This window comes from Saccoglossus kowalevskii, chromosome 18 (genome assembly GCF_978046115.1).
Source record: "Saccoglossus kowalevskii chromosome 18, keSacKowa6.1, whole genome shotgun sequence".
NCBI classification, from domain to species: Eukaryota; Metazoa; Hemichordata; class Enteropneusta; family Harrimaniidae; genus Saccoglossus; species Saccoglossus kowalevskii.
This window is the reverse complement of record NC_140658.1, coordinates 11,679,668-11,704,346: the sequence shown is the minus strand read 5'-3', so window position 1 is coordinate 11,704,346 and position 24,679 is coordinate 11,679,668. Positions and strand designations below refer to the sequence as shown.

At 34.2% G+C, this 24,679-nt stretch overlaps 1 protein-coding gene across 5 annotated transcripts in view; it reads right to left on the bottom strand.

Moving 5' to 3' along the window:
• Nucleotides 1-1,295: 1,295 nt before the first annotated feature.
• LOC100369396 (uncharacterized) overlaps nt 1,296-24,679 on the bottom strand; it is a 44,216-nt gene continuing 20,832 nt past the window's right edge. For 2 of the 5 annotated variants that reach the window (XM_078005906.2, XM_085493204.1), the window contains 22 exons: nt 20,229-20,437; nt 19,130-19,280; nt 18,022-18,183; nt 17,336-17,445; nt 16,132-16,222; nt 14,180-14,211; nt 13,799-13,890; nt 12,990-13,119; nt 11,769-11,846; nt 11,505-11,644; nt 11,192-11,388; nt 10,637-10,720; nt 9,924-10,039; nt 9,406-9,521; nt 8,665-8,869; nt 7,524-7,586; nt 6,286-6,484; nt 5,918-6,131; nt 5,249-5,416; nt 4,961-5,087; nt 3,282-3,389; nt 1,296-2,941 (listed from right to left, as the gene is read on the bottom strand). In XM_078005906.2, the coding sequence (XP_077862032.2) occupies nt 2,909-2,941; nt 3,282-3,389; nt 4,961-5,087; nt 5,249-5,416; nt 5,918-6,131; nt 6,286-6,484; nt 7,524-7,586; nt 8,665-8,869; nt 9,406-9,521; nt 9,924-10,039; nt 10,637-10,720; nt 11,192-11,388; nt 11,505-11,644; nt 11,769-11,846; nt 12,990-13,119; nt 13,799-13,890; nt 14,180-14,211; nt 16,132-16,222; nt 17,336-17,445; nt 18,022-18,183; nt 19,130-19,280; nt 20,229-20,437 (2,825 nt within the window). In that variant the 3' untranslated portion in view covers nt 1,296-2,908. Of the gene's footprint in view, nt 2,942-3,281; nt 3,390-4,960; nt 5,088-5,248; nt 5,417-5,917; nt 6,132-6,285; nt 6,485-7,523; nt 7,587-8,664; nt 8,870-9,405; nt 9,522-9,923; nt 10,040-10,636; nt 10,721-11,191; nt 11,389-11,504; nt 11,645-11,768; nt 11,847-12,989; nt 13,120-13,798; nt 13,891-14,179; nt 14,212-16,131; nt 16,223-17,335; nt 17,446-18,021; nt 18,184-19,129; nt 19,281-20,228; nt 20,453-23,659; nt 24,628-24,679 lie in introns of those variants that run through there. The other 3 variants (XM_085493206.1, XM_085493203.1, XM_085493205.1) reach the window with 3 other exon arrangements.

The following is a 24,679-nucleotide window of genomic DNA, read 5'->3' as shown; positions in this document are numbered from 1 at the left end:
ACAATTACAATGGTGAGGCATTGTCGTGCTGGTTGATGCAGCAACACAATTACAATGGTGAGGGCATTGTCTTGTTGGTTGATGCAGCAACACAATTACAATGGTGAGGCATTGTCTTGCTGGTTGATGCAGCAACACAATTACAATGGTGAGGCATTGTCTTGTTGGTTGATGCAGCAACTCAATTACAATGGTGAGGGCATTGTCTTGCTGGTTGATGCAGCAACACAATTACAATGGTGAGGCATTGTCTTGCTGGTTGATGCAGCAACACAATTACAATGGTTAGGCATTGTCTTGTTGGTTGATGCGGCAACACAATTACAATGGTGAGGCATTGTCTTGTTGGTTGATGCAGCAACACAATTACAATGGTGAGGCATTGTCTTGCTGGTTGATGCAGCAACACAATTACAATGGTGAGGCATTGTCTTGCTGGTTGATGCAGCAACACAATTACAATGGTGAGGCATTGTCTTGTTGGTTGATGCGGCAAAATTGCCATAGTAGTAGTTTGGCACTTGCTATTTATAGTGTGAAATCCATGATATTCAAAAACAAGAAATGGGATGAAATGTTTTAATAAACAACCAACAAATTGTTGTCCTAATATTTTCCATAAATCTCTATTTTTAGAACAATTCTATAGAGCACAATGTTAAAGAAAAAATGCATTATTTAAAAATTTTAAAAACCCAGACAAACAAAAAGGACCCAGTCATTCGAAATATATAATTAATGTCGCCAGCCTACAATTTGAAATATGGCATGATATCTGTGCCATAGAAACCTATGGTAAATGCACTATCTGAATCTGAGCGGGTCTTAAGTTGTAATCAGCATTACTAGAATGTGCCATGTCTTGACAAACATGTGGGTCTATCGACTAGATATAGAACCAGCTGTGCTCATTGTATACTGAATTTGGAAGTCTAATTCGCTCACGGCTGTGACATTTCTTGATAAGAGACAAGTTTGGCATAACTTGGTCAATCTATGTAGATACAAGTTTTTCCCCAAACCCATCTGAATCTGAAACATTTACATGATCAATATTAATATTGCTCAAACTGGCAGATTTAATTGAAGGAACTCATGTTGCAAATGATTTACTTGTACATTGTACAATTGTCGTTTTTACAACACCCCATGTTGAAGTCATAACAAACATCTCTTACAACTTTGCTAGGGAATTATTAGGGAGATAGCAGTTCACAGGATTTATTTTATCCTAGCACTCGCTGTAAATATTGTGATATACTATTCTGCAGTCACAAAATAAAATACTGGAAAGCTGATCATAAAAAGCTACCCAATATATGTTTTATTTTTCAAAAGTACAAAAGTGGAAATATCACAGGTTTGAATGTTTTTATTACAATATATTTGTCTTCATTCAACCCTCAAAAACTCCAATATGTAATTCATGGATGGAGGAATCGAGATGTCTCCAGTATTAATATTGGTTAAGTCATATACAGCTATCGTAAATACAATTTATGTTGTTACATGAAACTCTGCCCTCTATAGGTAAGTATTTTCCCTAGAGGGCGCACTTGTTCTAATTTCAAAACTATTTACTTCTACAATTTGAAATATTTCAATCAACATGAAAAGATAAGTAGACGATAAAATGCAACACATTTTAAGCCCGCCACACAAAACCTTCTAAGATGTGACACAACATAATTTGACTGTTACACTGTAGATGGTTGTATGCATTCAGTATGTTTGGCCAATATTTATCAGAATTGCACCAATCAGAATGCACTAAATGAATAAAATACATTCCACATCATATCATCGTAACATGACACTATCTGGTTTGCACTTATTGCCACGATTGCCATATTCATATCATAGAGAGTGGTGTGCGATGGGCTTCAGGCTGGACAGGCACATTTTTTCAAAATTGGCATATAATCTTAATTTTAGATATCGCATATGATGATGACCAGAAAACTGGATATTTTATTCCCTCAAGCCTTAATGGTGATTCCAAAAGTTTCAAAGTATCCTAAGAATTCTATTTTTTTGTAAATGAAAAAAATAATAAATGTGTAATTATAATATGCTTGTTTCATTCCATTTCTGTTTCTAAACAGATTAAATTCAGCCTCACTATTTCAGAGATGATGTGAATGATATACATGTACAAATAAATACAGTGGCAAAAGCGTTAGCATACTAAACCATTTAGATTAATTGTCTCTAATTTTTATATTTATTTTTAGGTCATATACAAATTATAAACATTTTTTTTTAATGTTTTCATTAAAACTTTGCTGAAATTGAGAAATGCTTGATTGGGACTACTTTGTTAGCAGTAATGGTAGTTACCAATGGTGGTAAATTGGTTGAAACCAAACAGCCAAACATTCAAAATAAACTAATGCCCTTTTCATACACGCATACATCATAAGTACATCAGAAGTTAGTATAACATTTCTCTTAATATTAAAATTTCAAAAATTTACAATTTAAACATAAGCTGTTACAATTTTTTTTACCAAAATATATACAAAATGCGATCATCTCTACACAATCAAAAGCACATAAAATCTATATTAAGTATTTGTAAAAATTATCTATCCATCTCAATTATATTCAAAATAAAATGTATAACAATTTTACATTGTTTTATAAAAATTAAAATTGTATTTTCTCAGCACAAAAACTATACAAGTTTGAATACAAAAAATAGCTGCCCCCCTCCATCATTACATAATTGTATGATCCTCAGATGAGTAAAAGTGGACGGATATTATTGGATGTAAAATATACAACATTAGTTAGTGCTTAACACACATGACAGGCTTGATTCAAAGTGATTTGAATTCTTCTTCCTGATTGGTTGCAAGCCTTGATTTGTTGTGTAGAGCACCAATAGCATTGATTGTTACAAATGTTAAGCCTCTGACGATCTTGGAGATGAGTCGCCCTGAAAGTATCAAAGTTGGTACAAGTTAAATAATTGCAATAAGTGTATTACATCATCAGGAACGTATTAAAATTTCTCATAAATAAATGTCACATTCTTCTTTATCATTCCTGAATATCAGGGCAATTGGAATCCATAATTGTTACCTATAACTTTTGACATCATTTATGATACCACTTGCACAATACATGTGAGGAAAATATTCAAAAATTTTGTGAATTCTCGTTGCCACAAATTCTGATAATCAGAAAAATCCAGTTGTATTTGGAACATGTTTTTTTTTTTCTACCTTAGTTTAAAAGAAACTTAACACATAAACTATCAAGAGATAGTGACTTACCAAAACATTGGACTTGATCTTGACCTCTTTTGCTAAATCTGGTTGAGGTGATGATACAGACATTCCACTCATATGAACCACTAATCCATCTCGGTCAGTGAACTGGGACTGAAAGTGAAAATGCGACAGGTCAGATCTGTATATCATCATTGCCTGGTCTTGTAACACCACATCAAGGCAATTATTACCTGTATCACGGCTGGCCCAGCAAAACGTGTACCGTACTTCCTCGAGTATAATCCCCTCCCCGAGTATTAGTCCACTCCTCTGTTTTTGGACATTTAACGAGTTGAGGGCATCCTCGAGTATAGGCCCATGGTGTTTTTACCGAGCATCGACGCCATTTATTAAAATACAGTATACGGCGGGCGAACGCACATAGTTCGCACGTTTTCTATCCTGTTATTTACTCAGGATGAACCCCCATGCTGCAATATTGAAATAATCCATATTTCTTATGAGTAGTAGTTTTCCAAAAATGTGAAGTCGTCAAGTCATGAAACCTGGTCACTATCATTGTTTTACTTTTCCGAATAATCTTGTTCATTGAGACTATCGTGAATGGGCTGTGAACGAGCAAACTATTTTTCGACACGACTTGTTGGCGGCTGTGAAAGGTTTAAATACTTCCCTCACCCTCGGTTTACCTTTCGAAAATTGCAAATCAACAGTTTTTAGGGAAAAAAGTCACCATTTTTTGTCCAAATCAGTGTGAACAGATCGCATTTAACATCGCGGTAATACACTTCTACATTGCGTTAATAAAAATACTTCATCAATAATCGGAAAACTTTGACTGTATGACAGAGCATTTTCATTGGTTAACGAAAGACGTGACTCGTTAGGTCAAAGGAAGTTGTTCAGGTCAAATTATGATGAAACCATGGCGGAAATAGCTCTGTATCGAGAGTTTGCGTACGATCTTGCCTTCAACCATTCTTCCACAGACCCTACTCATTTTTGCACCATAATTTTAGACGGTATGTGAACTGTATTGTAATAATTTTATTGTTTTTTGTTCATATTTGTTTCTTCATTGTAAAAAGCGTCGTTGAAATCAATGACTGCTCGTTTCGCATTTTAGTTTTCTCGAAATGACGTAATATTCCTCTGAGACCGGCGCTGTGAACAGAAAAATGTAATTTGGATAATGTTTCGAGGCTGGGAGATGGTTATAGTTTTAAACGCACCAACAAATTATTTTGTCTGAGGTGGTCCTCGAGTATAAGCCCTTATTTTTTCCAATTTTACATGTTCAGGCTCCTGGGCTTATGCTCGGGGAAGTACGGTACATCATGTGTTCGAGGTCAGGCCATGGTAAAATTGTAATTACACATACAAGGTGTATGATAAAACCTTTGTGCTGTAGCGACACAGATCTGATCTGTTCGATGATGGAGTGAGTGACAGGTCTGATCTGTACGATGCTGTAGTGACAGGTCGGATCTCTATGGTGCCATAGTGACAGGTTGGATCTGTACTGTGCCATAACGACAGGTCAAGAATGTCAATCTGTTATAGAAACTTAACAGTACAGTTTCAGAAATTCAATATTACATTTATAAAAACTTATAAATTGCAGTGATAGCGAGAGACTAAATAGTTGTTACATTGGTGAGTGGTAGGTTACAATGACAGACTACATGAAAATCACACACCACTGAATATCAATAACTCACCACATCACCATCAAGTTCAGAAGATAAACTCTCCCTTGCATCTGAAGACTGTCTATGGAGTAAGTACTCTTCCTGTGCATGTCGTTTCTTTCTTTTCTGTACACTCTCTTGTCTGTATTTCTTGAGTCTAACAAATCAAAACGTATTACTTTCATTTTTACAATAGTAGGATTATGAACAGTCGACATACTGTTATATACAATGCTATATATAACCTGTTATTTGTAATATTGAACACAATTTGACCCTTGACTTTAAACAACACAAAATACGTGATTGATTACGTACTTCTCTTTCTCTGCCTCTGGCGATGTCGATTTTTGTTTAATAGTGCCCGGGACTGGTGGTACCGGATCCATCATAATACTGGACCTGGTAGGACCAGGTTCCAGCAATGAATCTGGAAGAACAGGTGCTCTGTACTGGTGTGGTGAGATACTTCTGGCACGCCGTGAACTGATGAAAAACAATTTTAAAATAGTTATATGGTATTTCAATGTTATTATAGCACTACCATGCATGCAGTTTTAATATTCAAGCAGCATCACTGCAATCAACGAGCTTTATCACTTGGAGTTGTCAGTCAGTAAATTTTTTGAGGGATATTGTAAATAACAAACCCTATGAAAATCAATCAGTTGTCGAATTGAATGACATTACTTACCTTTTCACCATCAGAATTTCTCTCACAAATTTGTCTGGATTTTTGTCTTATATTCTTCAATATTTTTGGAAATGAATTAACCCTAATTTTGGAGCCAACATTTTCAGTTTTTACTAAAAAAATTGACTATAAACGGAACTATTTATTGAATTTGAGATGAAAACAGGGAGCTGGTGGTTAAAAGGTTAATAACCTCTGGGTAATTTTCACATCACTGAGGCACAATAGTGTTCTAAATATACAAAATGTATCGAGTGCATCTTAAAATAATGAATGCCTAGTCCTGATGTTACCTTTCATTATCGGCCGCCATCAACTGAGTTGTGTAAACACGTTGTAAACTTTGTAGTCTTGGGTCATCTGCAGTACTGATTGGTCTGTGTGATCCACCCATACCACGGTAATCATCATCACCATCATCCCTGGGGTCAAAACGCCCTCCACGACCTCTGCGATTACCAGGATCTCCTCGATGGAAATTACCACCACCACCACCGCTGCCACCACCTAAGAACATTATGGATCAGACATTATAATTTCAAAATGTGACACTTTTCATTAAAAGAAACATTGTTCTCACATTAGAAATTTAGATTACTGATATTTTATAGATGTGTTTTAAGTGGTCAATTCTGATATTTTCTGTTAAAAATCCACTCACCTCTTCTCAAGAGTTCTTCTAATATATTCAAGACATTCTTGACATCTCTTTTGATGTCATCAAATTGTCTTTCTTGGGTTCTCTTCAAATCTTCCACATCTCCTTTTAAACTTTGCACTTCATCATTGAGACTGTTTGAGCCTGGTGTGTGTGTAACATTTGCGGCTCTCAGGGCTTCATTCATTTCGTCTAGGTCATCCTGATATTGAATCAAAGTTGGTTGAAAAACTGATGAACAAACTGACTGTGAATTACTGCAACCACAAGCACAAAACACTGACAAAGCTGATGAAGGGAATAAAGGACAGGAACAGGAATTTTCCCTGAAAGCAAAAAAGCTGCCACAGTGGATGACAACTGCAATGATCACTAAGCGTTATTCAAAATAAAACTTCAAATCAAAATGCGATGCATTTAATATCACATATGACATAGAACATATAACTGACTACTTGGCTTCATATAAGGTAGTACAATTATATGTATGAATATTCATATTAATTTCTTATAAAAATATATATACACCCCATAATATGTATGTTACAATTGCGAAACAAGCAATATGTGAGGTACAGATTATTACAATGCTAATGTCACTAACATGAAACTGATAAGACAACAGTAGGATTTAGAAATAACAGTGAAATTTGGGTTGGCTTGAACTGCACACACCATGCTAGAAACATTGGCACAAATCAACACCATCATCTACTAAGTGAAAACCAAAATTCATTACTGAAGGTACTACTAGTACATATTTCAACACCCCCCCCCCACTGAGGGCGCTCTGTTTTCTGTATTGATAGAGGCAATATTACATAAGCCACAAGATGGCAATGTGTAAACTTTCAAATTAAATTGTTAAGTTGTATCCAAAACACAGTATTATCTAATCATTGGTACCATTGGATGACTAAATAGAGTTTTATTAATAGTCCAAATATAGCATTACCAGAAATGTTATGGAATTCCCAAATACAGCATCTAGGAGATGTGAGGATTTACAAAATGTAGCATGCACACACAAATTCAGTGATATGTATTATAACATGCGTAAATTTCATAATCAATTGTTATTCATGCAAATAATCACTGTTGTAGCAATTCAAAATATAGAACTCTTAGAGTTGATCCAATTAATTTGATCAGACAGAGCACCCTCAACCATGCTGTAGGGTACAATGCATGCACTAACACACACACACGGACATCGATAGAACCACATGCTGAGTTATTACCGCAGCAGTTTTGTTGATTCCAAAGTAAGTATACATATCCGTTTTGATCACATCAAGCTCATCCTTCAGAAAAAAAGTTAGCAGTATGGCAAAATTAATCATGGTTACTTCAAAGTAACATTTGTCTTTTAAATAATATTGAAACATTCAGGCACAATCAATTTTTTGTTCACTTTTTTTTTTTTAGAAATTTTTGTTGACATTTTTGAATCAAATTTTGAACAGTATAAATAGGGTAACCTAGAACATGTCTCATCTTAGTGATTCCAGCTCAACTGCTTTTTATTCCCATATACATGTAGATGTAGATTAAATGTGGTTATTTAATTAGTTGAATTTATCAGAAGAGTATTAACCAAATACATTGTACTTGTGTGTTAAAAATAAAATGAACAAATGACACAATGAAATGGAGATTAAAATGTAAATATTCAAACTGAGCATAATTTATTGCAAAATTAATAAATTCTGGGTATTTTCATTTATAAGTAGGCTACCTTTAAGCACACGTCTTTCTTTGTAATAATGCACCGCAATGAAACCTTGCATGGCAAGGTTTGTTTTTTTGCAGATTTAAATGTTGTCTGAAAATCTTGCAAGTTTGAAAGTGAAATATAAAATTTCAGACAACTTGTGTCAGTTGTATCAAAACTGTTCTACACATGTGGAAGGAAAAAATAATGGAATAACAGTCAACTATCGGACTGTCATATTTGGATGTGAATGTTCTACAGAAAGCTGGAGCTGAAAAAGTAATACAGTAGGCTTATCTTATGATAAAAAGAACCTGACAGGTTAATATAGTCAATGAATTAAACACTGGTACCCGGTATTATTATTAACCTGAATATTGTAGTAAACAGCATCCATATAAGTTTTCAAAAATAAATTCTTTTTTTTGTTGATGTTAAGCATTCATCAGCCTGCATTCTGATGGTATTGAAAAACCAAACAATTACATAAAAGAGAATGAAAATGTTGCAATAGCTGATTTTATTGAAAGAAATTGAGTTTGAAGATAGTAAATGTTTAACACAATCAGACTGAAGATTAATTTACAAATTGCAACAACAGTGCTATTTTTAAAATGTTGATTTCAAGATTTAAACTATACTACTTCTTTACAATAGCGGAAACTCACCTTGATTTGGACGGTGATTTTCTTTAGATCATCACCAGCACCTGGCCCTGTGAGGTCATCGTCGTAGTACAATTCTTCTGGAGCACAGTGTTCCCAAATGTGGGTCATAAACTTCTTTCTATCCTTGGTTGAAAGTCCATCCTCTACACCTAAGACGATAGCTGCCTTCTGCATTGCGGCATTTGACTTGGCATTGTCATATACTCTAAACAATCAATATAAATTGGGATTAATTGACAGTGATCGATTATAAACTTACAGGGCCATGGTCGTCATGCTGTGCGTGTGAGACATTTTATTTTCCCACTATTAAACATGCTCTTCCAAGAGAAATCACAAGTATGAGTTTTGACTATGGGGCGACTGATCTAATTATCACTGGTGATTCCTACGATACCTTCTAATCACTAAAAAAATTACCAAAATAAAGCTTAGGAACATCTCAGTTTGTACTTGTTTGGTCTGTACGTCATCTTTGTTTATATCTTGTGCATGCATGGCACAATGATCACCTCCCTTTAATGAATGTGATTGATTGATGATAAAAATGAGGGCATGCAATCGGGGGTGATATGTGAAGATCACAATTGAAGTACGGTAACACAGATAGTGAGATAACCATTTTGAGAACATTCTCAGCGATAACTATTTGAAAGTATGTAAATCACTGCTGAAAACGCCTGTGAAATTATGTTGAGACAACAGAGCGAACAAGTCAAGAGATTCTGTTTACATGTGTACCTCTGGAATGTATCAGAGAGTAATGCAATCATCAAGTTAAGACAGAGTACAGCAGACACAGCTAAGAATGTACCACACAGGATGTCAGCCATGATTGGGTCAACCGCCTTCATACCCTGTCAAACAATAAACATAAGAAAAAGAAGTGAAATAAACATTAACTGTGTATGCAATCCATCAGTGGCACAATAACATACAATATCAGTGGTGTCAAATTAAATTTGTTTACTTTTTTGTAAGTACACTTAAACCTTTTGAGTGGCTATTTTTTCAGTGTGACAAATATAGTGTTAACTTTTCAGTTACTCTTCATCTCAAGTGAAAAAAAAATTTATATTAAATTTTTATTATATAATGCTTTTGAACATCTTCATTAAAGGGTGATTAGGATCAATAAAACATCTTTTGAAACATAAATCAATCAATCATTTGTTCTCTTCTACTGTGTCACATTTCATTGGTATGTGATTGTAAAATGTTTGAATGTTGTATGTGACAAATGTTAGTATAATACTTGCCTCGTAATCATAGTCGTCAACTAGCGTCATACGAAACAGACTGTATCCAACAGAATAGAAAGATTCCATGCCTGTGACCAGACCAGTCACGCCGAAGATCATCCAGAAAGCACAGCCTACAAATAAACACAATATGTAAAATCAGTTAATTGTTTTTTTTTATTACTGACGGAATACATTCAAATATTTTTCCCCTACAACAACAACATTTGGAAAGAATGGAAAGCTGCAGTTTCCTAGCGCTAGGCCAAAAGCACTAATATTCAGACTGTATTACATTCCTTTCTGTTGAAATACCTGCTCTACTCATTCTCTCCTCGAAAATAGCAAAGTATCATGGTATGTAACACTAGAATATGTTAATTACCTCCAGTGTGTATATTGTTATTATTCAGCTATTTTATTTATCTAAATTACAGATCAGGAGACCCCTTACATGAAATGTATTTTTCAATACTATATCACATTGTTCACTACAGTATAATTTTGAGAACAAAAATACTTTCTATTTACAAATAATTTATCTTAACCACCTCTAGAAGTATTGCTAACAATAGAGAAATAAATGGTGCATTTTCACTATGATATAATTACTTGACTATATTTACTATAAGGGTGATATAACCGCCAGAGAATACCTTAGGAGAATACAACTGCTGGACACCTATTTTCCAAACAGCACTATAATAACTGCCGATGGGAAAAACACTTACAGTATGGAATCCAGAACTCCAAGTAGAGATATCCAAATCTTGCAATGTCTATCATGATCTTTCCCAACATAACAATGAACGGCCCTGAAATATTAATAGGAATAAAAAATTGTTACAAACAACTTTTGTCTTAGCAGTATAATTGGAATTAATTACTAATTAGACTGATGGTTAATCATGTCGTATAGTATTGGTAGCAGGGCTTGAAACTCAGTGAAAATTGCTTACATGGCCTACCAGAATGCCTTGATTCCCTTACAAAATTTTCTGCATATAAAGTATTCTCAGAAATTTTGGCCTTGAAATTGGTGCACTCAGAAAACCAAAATACCAATTTTACAATAGTTACATTTTTTGAGTAAATTTTCAAAATTTTAATCTGCCTAAAGCATTTTTTAACATTTTGGTCTTGAAATTGGTGCCGTCAGAAAGCCAAAATGCAAACCATGAGATTATAGTATACATTTTATGATTATAGTATACATTTTATGAGTCAATTTTCAAAATTTCAATCTATGTACCGATAAAACATTTTCGTAAATTTGTTTTGCTTACCTAGTGCTGCAAAAGCACGACAAGACTTCATCAATCTCAGCCATAGGAATATAATAGTGATAGCGAAGAGTCTATGTAATACTTTACTTGGAATATCATCTCCTGTTTCATCAGTGTCCTGTTCCAATGCGATATCAACAATATGGAGAACGGAGCAACAAAGCAGCAGAAAATACACAAACCAGTCAAAGTAATTCCTGAAAATTAAAGATTGAATATACAGTGATTACTATGAGTGGAGAATTAGAGGCGTTCACACCCAAGATAAACTTATCACTAAAGTATGATGGCCCTGTACCAAGGACTGACTTACCATGAATCACTAAAATACGATGGCCCCATACCCTGAATTTCATCAACCTCCCTTTCCAAGTACAGCTTTTCTTGTGGCCATCTTGGATGACAAAATTCAATGTCTCGCTCGAGCTCAGCAGTCCGCCAATCTTTCCATTTCTAGAATTATTACAATACAATAAAAATATTAATAATATTGTAAGATGCAATTAAGTAACTCAACAAAGTTTCCCAAAAGCTGTTACTGTATTCTAAGCTAATTTGAAACTGCATATATACTCACATTAAAACTCTTCTTAGACTGGAAGAACTCTTGTAATTCTTGTATTATCTGGAATAGTGTAAATGCAAGGGCTAGCGCCTGCAAAAGTAAAATCTGATGTCATTGTGTGAATGAGAAAATGTGTGCTTGCGTGATTCCTAGTATGGGTAACTTCAGATTCAGATTAAGATACAAACCACAAATCATTTCAATTATTTCTATGGAATAAATTTCCTCAAAATCAGTTTTTGCTTTTTTTTGCTAGCTGTCGAACAACTTCTGAAGTCAAAACATCTATAAGCCAAAGTGGAAAGGGCTGACACACGGAAAATGAAAGTTAACCTGCAAGCCATTGTTTCACTGAGACCTAGTATAAAAAATTACTGTGCCACATGTCTGTCTGTCTGTCCATCTGAATTGCAAGTTTAAACCACGTCCTTGGCCATATGTTTGTAAAAAAATGATGCAGAAGTCTCCAAAACTCAAAACCAAACTGCAGCAAATTTACAAGGCTCCTAAGTAGCAAGTGTGCACACTATTAATTTTTCAAACAATGGATGACAGTTGTTTTTTTAAAGTGCTAAACCAACTGTTGTCATAGTGACTAAATTATTCATTATTATTCATGATGTCACAAATTAATTGATATGGTTAAATGAGTCAAATCTAAACAGCTTTTCAAGACTTCTGTGAAGATGAGGTAAAACCCGCAAAACAAATTTGGTTATGCAGGCTAAATTTAAAATCTACTTTAAACTTATTTGTTGCAAGCTTCTTAATGTCAATATTAGTATACTTTGTAGATTTTCTCAATTTACAGGTCGATTATGTCGTGGCAAAGTGGATGTATGTGACTATGAATATCACAGCAGTGACTGTGTGTAGTATTTATGACAATAAATAGTGTACAAGCTGAGATTTTGGCGGATAAACATCAAAAACATGAACCAGGGAAAGGGACACGCTACTAATCTTGAATAATTAACTACTGTCAATCAAAGTAACGTGATGTTGGACCACTGAAACAGGATGCGTCATAGGCTATGCAAGTGATTAACAACACTCATTAGCATAGCCACACCTCCAATTCAACTGGGCCTTTAGGGAATGATTCAGTGAAAATATTTTTTCCTATATTTTACATCCTACTACTCACCAAAAAATCAATGCATATATAAAACAGCTAAAATGTCTTTTAGCTAAAATTAATTCCAGCTATTATTTTACAGCAATAGTACTTACTTCTAATATGACTCTCCATATGGCTAAAGGAAAGTTATACTGATCACTGTCCTTGGGTAGTGTTACTCCTATCACTGTCCACAGCATAATGAAAATAAAGTTCAAAATGGTTTGCTTCCATGCTCCACGTCTGCAATATGAAGTAAATAGTCAGTGCCCCACCTAGTGACTGATATTAAAACAGATGATCTAAATCGATAAGATGAACAAGTGCAGGATTTGATTTCACTTTCGGGTCATGAAATCAATCACAACTGAGTGGTAATGTCTGAAGTTTGGATTAAATGTTTTGAGGTCATACGAGGTCACTCAGTGTTAATTATTATCCTCTTTATGTCATAACTTGTCATTCCAATGTGTCAAGAAAGTTGTATTGCCACTGATCTACTAGTTGACCCTTGTAAGAACTTTGAATTTTGTACAGTTATATGAGAAATCATGAATTCAATTTTAGATGTAGCTCCTAAATGAAAGTGTCCTTGAGTGAAAACAAAAACAAAAAATTCATTTGGTCAATGGAAAGGGCTCTGTAGACAGTATAATTTTGGAATGCATCTTTAATATTTTATTTAATACAGTTACATCCATATAAGTTTGGTGGATCGAACGAGGATGATAAAATCTTTCATTCTCATCTCTCAGGTGCAATCTTACAGAACGTGAAGCGCATTTCCACTGGATGATTGGTTGCCATCTTCCCTTCCAAGAATGGAGTTCAACATGCTTCTTTACTTGTTGATCCGGGTAAAAAATAAATAAAATTAGCAGCTACATGTAAATGTACTTATTTTAAATTAAATGATGATTACCTTCCAAACCTTTTCCATTTTGTTTTTATGAGTTGCTGTATAACTGGATGTATAATCAGGTCTAGTTGTTTATACTCAACAATAACTTGTAACTACAAACAGAAACATGGTGAAGGGTTAAAATCAAAACTAAAAAATTAAAAAAACAATCAAGTATACCACTAATACATGGTACTGATATTGATATTTCATCACTTGTACTATTTGTTACATTTATTTATTTGCGGCATAGTACATGTTGGGTAAACCCCCAGATAAATTAGTTTTTAAATTCCCAACCAACCAAACAGAACATGAATTTAGAGCCCTTATTATTGTCAATATGAGGGCCATAGGGAAGATAAGTGAAGTAGTAGTAGTACCGGTAGTATATGTACTCACCGGTAGTCGACATGGAGGCCTCTTCTCAAAATCTGAAAAAAGAAATACAAATTTTAGTTCTGGTGTAGATATACTGTTTTAGCGGTCTGACACTAGTCTGACGTCACATCATATAGATACATTGTATCCACATAAATGAAAACACAAAAGATAGCTATATTGTTTTACCATGCATGCAGTTTGTAGGGTATGAAACACACAAGAAACTGATACTAGTAATACTGTAGAATACTTTATTTTCGCTTGGAATTTATTTTCGCTATTTTCGCTGAAGGGATGATTTTGTGAAAATAAAATCCAGCAAATATACTTTTTTTCCTATATTTCCCATTAAACTCATAAAAAATCAGTGAAATAAATTCCATACAAAACGCCCAAAAAGCCTTTTCAGCGAAAATTAATTCCAGCGAAAATAAAGTATTCCACAGTATGTAAGTTTGCCTTAAAATGACATTACAGGGCATTGCTGTGAACCCCAACACTCTTTGTGGCATCCAATGGATACTGCAAGATAGTGATAGTAAAACACACCTACAATGTGCTCAGTAAATGCACCAATAAGAATGCATTCCTTTCATTACAAGAAACCAATTAATCTACTTGTAAGAACCAGATGATTGGTGCCCCTATTTTAAAACAAGCACTTATTGGTCAGTTGCTTTTATGAAGTTTAATCAGGAATAGTCAAATCATTATTTCCAAATACAGATCTCTGCAGTGTATTATATGCTTAAAGTTTAGTGGAGAAAGACTACTGTATCTGGCAGACTCAATACATTATACTAAATGTACAAACAAGTTACCTGTCGAGTATAGAACCAATATGCTTTGTTTTTGCAATGAATAAAATACATTTATCTATGGTGTTATACCGGTAATATTGCTTTTCATTACAGGAACTTCACAGAGGAATCAAAGGTAATTGCATTTGGTGCTCATCAAAAACCAGTTATGGAAGGGCAGTTTTATCAAATTTGAACTTGTGCCCTTCCAATTCCAAATTTCAAGCCCTACAAATACTAACTTGTTTAGCCACAAAAAATAGAGAAAATATAAGAAATCACAACATTTGTTGTTACAATGTATATTCACCATTCCTGACTGGTAAAGGGTTAGCGGGAGCCCAGCTATAGTTTTATTTATGGTATCAACTCAAAACCTAAACTGTTTTATCTGTCTATTCACAAGCTCAGACAAAAGCTATTTGCAGCATTCTATCGGAGCAGATAACAGGAGATTATCTCCAATGCATTTACACGATCGGGTGCCAAACGAGAGACAAGATCTGCCAGAGTTCAATTCAGTTCGATCAGAGCGGAATGGAACAGCGGCGCCAAATACTTAGTATGAAAACAACTAGGCTAAAAATGATTTTGTTGTCGTGCTTGTGTTCTTTTCTTTAAGCTGCACTGTAACCGCTTTTATGATTTTTATCTTTGGTGTCTTCAAAAAGTTTCTTCAATTTCCATTGGATCTGTGCAGTCGTCCTTTCAAGTTTTTGTCGCAGAATTTGGTAAAAAATTACACAAAATTACAATTGAAATGAGAAGTTATTTGAAGACAATTGAAGGCATGATTTGGGCCTGATAATTGAGCCCGATGCATATACATGCTCAGAACCATGTCGGGGCTCAACCCTAACGGAGTACAACCCCAAGGGCTTATTGGAGCCAAACTTGGATCGAGCCGAACACGTATACTTGGCCATTTTTGTTGGCGTATTTGATGTCCGTTCCGTAGGGCTCTGATAAAATGCTGTCGTGTAAATGTAGCGCTTTTCTCCCATTTGAATCACACTAAAACCTGACATAAACCATTACTTATGAAATGTGAAGTGAATGTCTACTAATAGACCAAGAGCAACCACCTTTAGACTATAAAGTCTAATTGATTGTGAAATCTTATCTCATGATCAGGATTTGTGCATTTACACAGAGTGATGCTTCACCTACCTGGTTTGAAAGGTTCCAAATGATGCAGATCAAAAAACTGTTTTCTATTAGCTCTATCAGTTCTATGATATTGATCCATAGCTTCTCTGGCCTGAAATTTGAACATAATATACTGTGAAAATCAACTCTAGTTTCTGTTACAGAAATTTTATGGTTAATCCATGTTTTCATCATTTTACTGAAAATTTATCAAGTTACCAATTGCCAAGTTACATTCAAAATATTCTATTCCAGCAAGGTTTATTCTGTACTTTGGGATTGCATTGATATGTTCAAGAGCTTAGACACCACCTCATACTTTCTTAACTATAACTTAACTATAACGGAAGAGATTTACCGATAATGTAGTGTGATCTTTTGGCCTTGATTTCCATGGGAAAACGGCATGATTTTTTTTTTAAATCAAGAAATTATTTCTTTTCGAAAGATAAACTGAACATTGAGGAAGAATATAATATTTTTACGGTGATAACAGCTCATTGTCGAAAACTTACGAAACACAGACATATTCATAAAGAGTATTGACAGAGGTTGCCGCCAGAACAAAAGCAGTTTCACTGCGTGTCTGACATCTTATCACCGCTGAACAATAAATAGGTGTGAATATTATTAGGCACGTTGTCGAAACAAATGAATAGGATTAAGAACAATGCCGTTTTGGACCAGCTGGTCCAACAATGAAGTCAGTCACGGTCTTGTTGAATTGGGTTAGTAATAGGTACTTTTCAAGTTTTCAATTTTTTTTTAGTATTCTTTAACCCCGAAACCGAAATTGGGGGTGCGGTTACTATTACGTATGCAGTTACTATTAGAACTTTAACGGTAGTTGGGAGGCTATGGTCAAATTAGAACATATGGTTTACTGATCTAGCATAATATGTATGCAATTTTTAGTACACATACTTTCTAATTGAGCAAATATAGCATCCAACTTCTTATCCAATCCAAGTTGTGACTAGCCAGGAATAGAGTACACCGAAAAATGGCCTGGTGAATCACTACACAATTTCATAGTCAACACAAATTCTGTGTTGTCACTAAACGACTGTCTCCATGATTTCAGTACATAACCAGGAGTATACACACACACAACACAACACTTCAGATCAATTCAATAGTGTATTATTCATAGATTTTTCAAAGTCTCCCTAAGTGGCATTGGGTGAAATGTGATCTCTAAATAAAATATTTGCAATACACATACCACAGGTGGCATCTTGGTAATCATTAGCACCAATGCTAACATATGACTGTCATCTTCATCTGATGCATCTGCACCAAGCTCTAATAATAGTCGAGCTGTTTCACTGCGATCTGAGAGTTAGAATTTAAAAATTTTTTTTAGAGAATAATTACAACATGTATGTGGTGAAGCAAGTAATAAAGTAAAATCAGAATATATTTTTTTTTCATATGCTCATGTATGCATTCAATGCAGTTTTTATCATCAATAGTCTCATAAGTGTTGAACAAAGTGATGATGGCGCTAGACTTCAGAAAAAGGAATTCAACCATTTTGAGGAAACCCGAGAATAGCCTGATGAATGGCTAAAGTATGTGACTATGTAGTCGGTACAGAATTCTGTATCATCACTGATTGGCTGCTGGATTATATTGACAAGCTTGATGTCACATTGTCATCATGCATCACATGATGTTTCTTGTGTTGTCAAATTGTCAATCCTTTGTATGTCATGCAGATAAGAAGGTTCACTATACAGTTACCAAGATACTAGAATGCCAATCATTTTGCACACTAAAAATACGCATATGAATATCATACTTTATATCAGGCAGCAAAAACATAATTCAACTTAGTAAAAATATCAAAACTGTTCTGAAGCAAGTACTACATTCGTTCAGAAGGAACACTATCTAGAATCAACTCACCTCCTTCAGCAGCCACTTGTAAAGGTGTTCTCCTCTTGTAATCTGTAGCATGGATGTGAGCACCTCTTCTGATCAATGTTTTCAATGAATTACAAGCATCATTTTTGGCTGCATAATGTAAGGGGGTTTGGTGTTCTCCATCTGTCTTGCACTCAATTTCAGCTATAGAGCAAACAATACTTAGTATTGGTTATGTATCACATGATAGCCTCACATTCACATTTGATAGAATTCTTATTTTATTTTATTTTATATTTTATTTTACAATGCTTATATCCCAAAAATTGATCCCATTTGAGTGGTCTAATAATTCAAATTTTTACTACCATCTACCATTCTACCATCCTTATGTAACTTGACCAGATAAAGGTTAAAATATTCTTTATAGACAGGTGGTCTTTTTGGAGGTTTTCCTGTTAAAACCAATTTCAGTCAGATTTTAGGCAAAGGAATTGAATGAAATATTACTGAAATATTTACATCATGGGGGTACATTCAAACACAATTTATTATATATTAAAGTGTTGAATTTAATTTCCAATTCAAACATCCCTATCAAATAGAGTTTGTACTTTTGTAAAATTAAAAGTTATATGTAAAATTGCAATGGATATTGCAATGTTCTGATGAGGGAAATTGATGGGGGAGATAGCACTTTTCAGTTTACTTAGGCAATCCATACACGTATAAAATTGTGTGAAATACAATGAGGAAGATGACTGGTTCATTTGCCAACTGTTCGAGTCTATACTACGTGGTACATGTACTGTAAAAGGGTTAATTATTCACTGGGTTTTAATTTTAGTAATAGCTTATTTCGCTGACTGGAAAATGCCCTAAATTAAAACCCAGTGAATATGTAAAATTTAGCATAGAACACATTATCTAAATGATAAAACCGTGAATTTAAAACCCACTGAATATGCCTGAAATGGTAAATAAGCGAAATTTAAACCCAGTGAAAATTAGTCATTTTACAGTATTATATTTTAGTGGAACAGAATGCCAGTCATAACCTGTCAATGCTCAGAATCACATTTGGGCACAAACAAAATATTCACACGTGTAAAAATGAACACAGTTTAGAAAGCGTTATGGTTGTACTTACCCCCATGGTCTAACAGAAAGTCTACCATCTCTGAGTAGTCGACAGCAGCTGCTACGTGTAGCGCTGTTCTACCAAAATTATCACCTTGGTTGATTTCACAACCTTTATCTAACAGGAACTTAGCAACGTCTGTCTCCCAAACTCTGGCAACCTGCAATGAAATATATATAACATATGATGTAAATTTCCATAGAAATATACAAAAGTGATATTTAAAACGACACTATCAACAGAACTGCACATATGTAGATTTTATTGTAGTCTAATGTGATTACAATTAGATCCATTTAGGTTTCAAACTGTTTTTTTTATATTTTACATTTTTCAGTACTTTTATATGTATTTCAGTTGCCTTAATAATCATATGAAAAATTGAATAACGTAAGTGAAAGAAAATAGACGTACATTTTGTAAATGAACAAAAACAACTGTTTCAATAAATAAATAAATGTTAATCAGATTGCCCGTGGTCATACAGTTTGGTACAAAGGCAACTAAAAGACCAGGTTAACTTCAAAACTATCACATATCTAAATAGTGTAGAGTAATATAGATAATTACTACAAAGAATAAGTTGAAATTACTGATGACAATGATACTCTCTTTAAAAATTAAAAGTTTTTCTAAAAAAGCAAAACTAGCTGTAATATTCTTTAGGGGCTGGATACAGATTTTCCGGCTCAAGGTCGTAAAACCGAGGACAGCAAATGCTGTATCCAGCCCATAAAAGTTCTATCATATACTGTGGAATACTTTATTTTCGCTGGAATTAATTTTCGCTGAAAAGGCTTTTAGGGAGTTTTGTATGAAATTTATTTTCACTGATTTTTGATGAGTTTAATGTGAAATATAGGAAAAGCAAAATTAATTCCAAGCAAAAATAAAGTATTCTACAGTACCTTATAGGTGTAATTATAATTAGCGCGGGGTGACCTCAAACTACATAATTTAGAAAGACGCATTTTTTTTGAATAATGAAAGCAGGGCGCACTTCCCATAGCGTTACGAGGCTGGGCGATATGAGGTGTATGATAAGAACAAATACCATATACATTTATATCATATGATGCCCAGTATACGAGACCGCTGACACCCTCACCTCGTGTAAAATACTCTGTCCATGTTTATCAGTACAACGAACATCAGCATTATTATCCAGCATATTCTCAACAAACTCCAAATCAATGAGGTCATCTTCTTTGTCCGATTTGGCCAAGGCAGCAAAGTACGAGATGAGTGCTCTATTCGCATTGCTACGTGACGTGTAGTCTTCTGGTATGTATTCATCCAACTGTCCTCCTTTGGCTCCTTTACCATCAGAGACTAGGTATAACAATATGAATAGGAAATTAATTACATGTGAAGGCAGTTTTAAATAATACTTACAGTTTGGCATATGGATGTGTGATTAATTTCCAATTCAGATTTGCAGACCAGACTCTGACAAAGTTATAAATGAAACGATTTTGTGGACTGTAATTAATTTTTGTTATTTGCAAAACAATTTCAATTTTTTTCAGAATTACTGAATGCAGAAATTGCATCAGATAGTGGCTCTAAAAGTTTACTTTATCTGGTGGGGCTTATATTGTATTGACATCACCTAAATGATTGAGGATCTGTTATTTATTATTTCTTCATCGAATGTTGAAATTTTCTCTGCCTAATGCTTTTTTTTTTACTTTTTTACTTTGCCACTCAACTCTGAAATTTGAGCTCAGATGTAATGTGACTGGGTGATAATCATTTGTGCAATTACAATATTTAGCGATGGATTTTATCAAGAAATGGGGCAGCATATGTTTGACGCTACTAATTAGTAAAAATATTAAAAATTCATTCAAATAAAATGCAAATTTTCGATATTTTCCTTAATGAAAGGCTCCATCAAATAAACCACACATAAAAAGAAATGTTATCCAAAATTGCTTAAATGAAAACAATAAGTTCGTGATTTGCCTCTTTGGTCAAAATACAAATCACTCAAAGATCAAAATCAATAACTAGATCAGACTGTCAATAAGCCAATTGAAAGGGAAAAATCTTAGGGAAACTCAAGAGTAAAAAGTGGCGGACCTAAAAGCAGAGGAGTCGCACCAGCGCAAAAAGCGTCTACCCATGAGCCTTTTTATTTTTGGCGTGTGTTGTTAGCGTTGCATGGGACTCAATTCCCACGTGTGCGCAAGTGACGACCCTCTCGCTTTAAACTGGTAATTTGAAAACAATTTACTACAGTCCAAATATGGAACTTTTGCCCATGTGAAAGAGATGATGATCTTGAATAATCTCCTTGCATAAGAGCACAAGAGAAAATATTTGGATGTACAATTTCTTTTTACTACAGCTAATATACAATTGTGTGTAAAGCTTACTATCTAAAGTATCAGTATATATAAGAAAAGCATAGTTGAACACGGTGGACTATACTCTGTGGACTATATATACTGTGAAAGGATCAATTATTCACAGGGTTTTAATTTTGCTTATTTCGCTGCCTGGAAAATGCGCTAAATTAAAACCCAGTGAATAAGTAAAATTATCTAAATGATAAAACCGTAAATTTAAAACCCACTGAATATCCCTGAAATGGTAAATCAGTGAAATTTAAACCCAGTGAAAATTAGTCATTTTACAGTATAATGCAAACAGTGATGATCCTACACTACATAGTGTATGGCATTTGAGTGAAAGTGAATGCATGTAAGTAATACACTCTGTATGCACAGCAATCTGTGATAAACATTACATTGGTATAATGTATCTAGATAAGAAAACTTAATGGATTAGTAATAAAGCCACAACCAATGTAGCATTACAGCAAGTCTCAGAAGTATTGGGGCAGCCAATTTGCAAACTCGCTAGCGAATTGGATAACTGCTTGGGTTTTTACTAAACAGTTGGCTTTCGAATCTCGCTGACGTCGTCTTGCGGTCACGCCCACTTAAGACAAATCTATGTAACAGTAGGGGACGATCCTCATACTTTAGGAGCTAATAGTCGACTGTCTTACAGTGGGGTGGCGATTTCGCTTTCAAATATACCAGGGAAAGTGTTCTATGCTCTTCGTGTCCACACAAAAACGACGAATGAGGTCGTTTTTTTCAGCGGTTGGCTTAATGTTACCCTAACGGATCGTTTGAGTGTGAAAGTTTGTTATTTTTCCCCTGATTTGTAGGAAACTGTTTCTCAACTTGTCTATTTACCGGGGGTAGTTTTTAGCAGTGTTCAAGAAGGTTAAACCTCATATAATAAATATTGGTGGATTAATCGCATTTATAATATTATCACGCCAGCTGACTGGCAATTTTGGGGCTCAAATCATTCAGGGGAATCCAGACATGGAGGATGAGGATGCGTAAAACATTCTATATCCCCTAATGCAATATAGACTCGCCAAGAGTAGACGCGATCACAAACCGGCGCCAGCGAGATTCGAAAGCCAACCGTTTAGTCAAAACCCAAGCAGTTAGCCAATTCACTAGTGAGTTTGCAAATTAGCTGCCCCAATACTTCTGAGACTTGCTGTAAACACAATTTAGGAGACAAAGTGAAATTAAGCCAATTAATGTTTTCATCCATTAAATGGCACCCAATTCGATATTTTAAATTTATTGCAATATTAATAATCACACATTTTTGTATTAAATGTGCATCAACGTATACAAAGTATTTAGAAAATGTTTATATTCAATTGCTTCTTTTTTTATTAAAGTTGCTTTTTCACATTGCAAAACTGTGTCAGGTTCCCCACCACTTTAAACACCAGCAAACACTGGGAATATAGCTTGGTTGATATGTTGATGCACAAAAAACTTATTTTTATTATACCCACCTATATTATTAATATGAGACATAATTAGATGCAATTTGGATATATGTTGGTTTCGAGAGGAAGATGAGCTTTCATTAATCAAAGTGAAAGCTAAAATGTTAAGTTATGCTATGATTGTACCGGTACTGTAGTTATCCACTACAATATCAAATCTGGATGCAGCACCCTCAGTTTTAAATGACAATGTAAACGAGCACAATATTTTTTTTTTAAATATATTCCTATATTCCTTTTAATGAACAGTCTAACCCGGACTTATCTGTGACTCTATCTGATATTGGGCAAGCATTTTTTGCAGTGCAATGCGATCATTATTAATAGTGCAGCGTGCAAGTTTTTTTTTTTACACAAGGGGGTGCACATGAATATTTGCAAGAAACTGCACAAGGTGAAAATAGAATCAATACTCATTATCTGTTAACTGCAAAAAATATTTTCAACTTCGAAAAACTTAAATTATTGATATGCACAAGATAAAAGATTTCCACAGCCAGTCAAATATTTAATGGTTAATAAATGATTAACTTTATTAACCAATCAGAGCCATGGCACTGGAGAAAAAAGCTTCAAAGTGATCTAGCTCAGTTGCAAAATACAAGAAAACAGACGCCGTTTCTTAAATTATATGCATGAATATGTACACAGAATTACACAACAAAATGCGATAAATTGCAGGCAACTAAAACAAGCATACTTACACATAACAAGCAGAGTCAATAATGGTTTATAATATATTCGTGACGACATCAATGTTGGAAGGGATCGGTGAAAAAAGAAAAATGGTGAGCATTCAGGAATACGACTACGTGAACGTGAACGGGAATAACACAGAACAGGAAACTATATATACTAAATGCAACACAGTGAAAGGTAATATTTATGAAATGTCTAAACAAATTAATTATTATACGAGTAGCAATGTTAACAATTTGTAAATTTGTTTTTTTCTCAAAATGTATTTGTATATTTTAACATTAAACTTTTTTTAAGTTTAACTGGCAAATTCATTTTTGTTATTTTTTATGGTTATTCTAGCTCTTATTGTCACTGATGAGTAACCATAGCAACTTAACTGGGTAATTATAATACTGTTGCTGTTGAAATCAATATATGACACATAAGCATTTATTTGCTACAGGATGCAACTTAAAGGAAATCTGTACGGCCATAGCATGTGTATTCAAAAGGTTTGAGTCTGAACTATACACTAAATATATCTAGTTGAAATATTTACTTAAAAATGTCAAACAATTATTTGTCATCTGTTCATAAATCTCAGAGCTACCCTGAAAACAGTCAAATCTCAAAATATTAATAAATTTGGTGATAGAAATTAGGATGCTTAGCAACCACATGTTTATACTCTTGTTGCTTGGTAACCAAATGTAAATTAAATTTTAGTGTGATCTATAGTATTTGTTTATCTGTACAGAAGAGACAGACAGCTGAGTGGTGGCAGATAACAATACATGAATACACATAAATACAAGTCTGTAACAGAGAGGATAGATTGGTAACTTTTTACACCAATATTATTTGATACTAGAAACTGATTACATAATATAGAGTACAACTAACTTAAAATATATATAAACATGAACATACAAGTGTTTGTGTTATTGTTAACAGCAACTCACTGCAGTTTAAAACAAACATAAAGTGTTTCAAAACATGTTTTTAATATTATACCATATATCCCCTAAGACAAAAAAAATCTG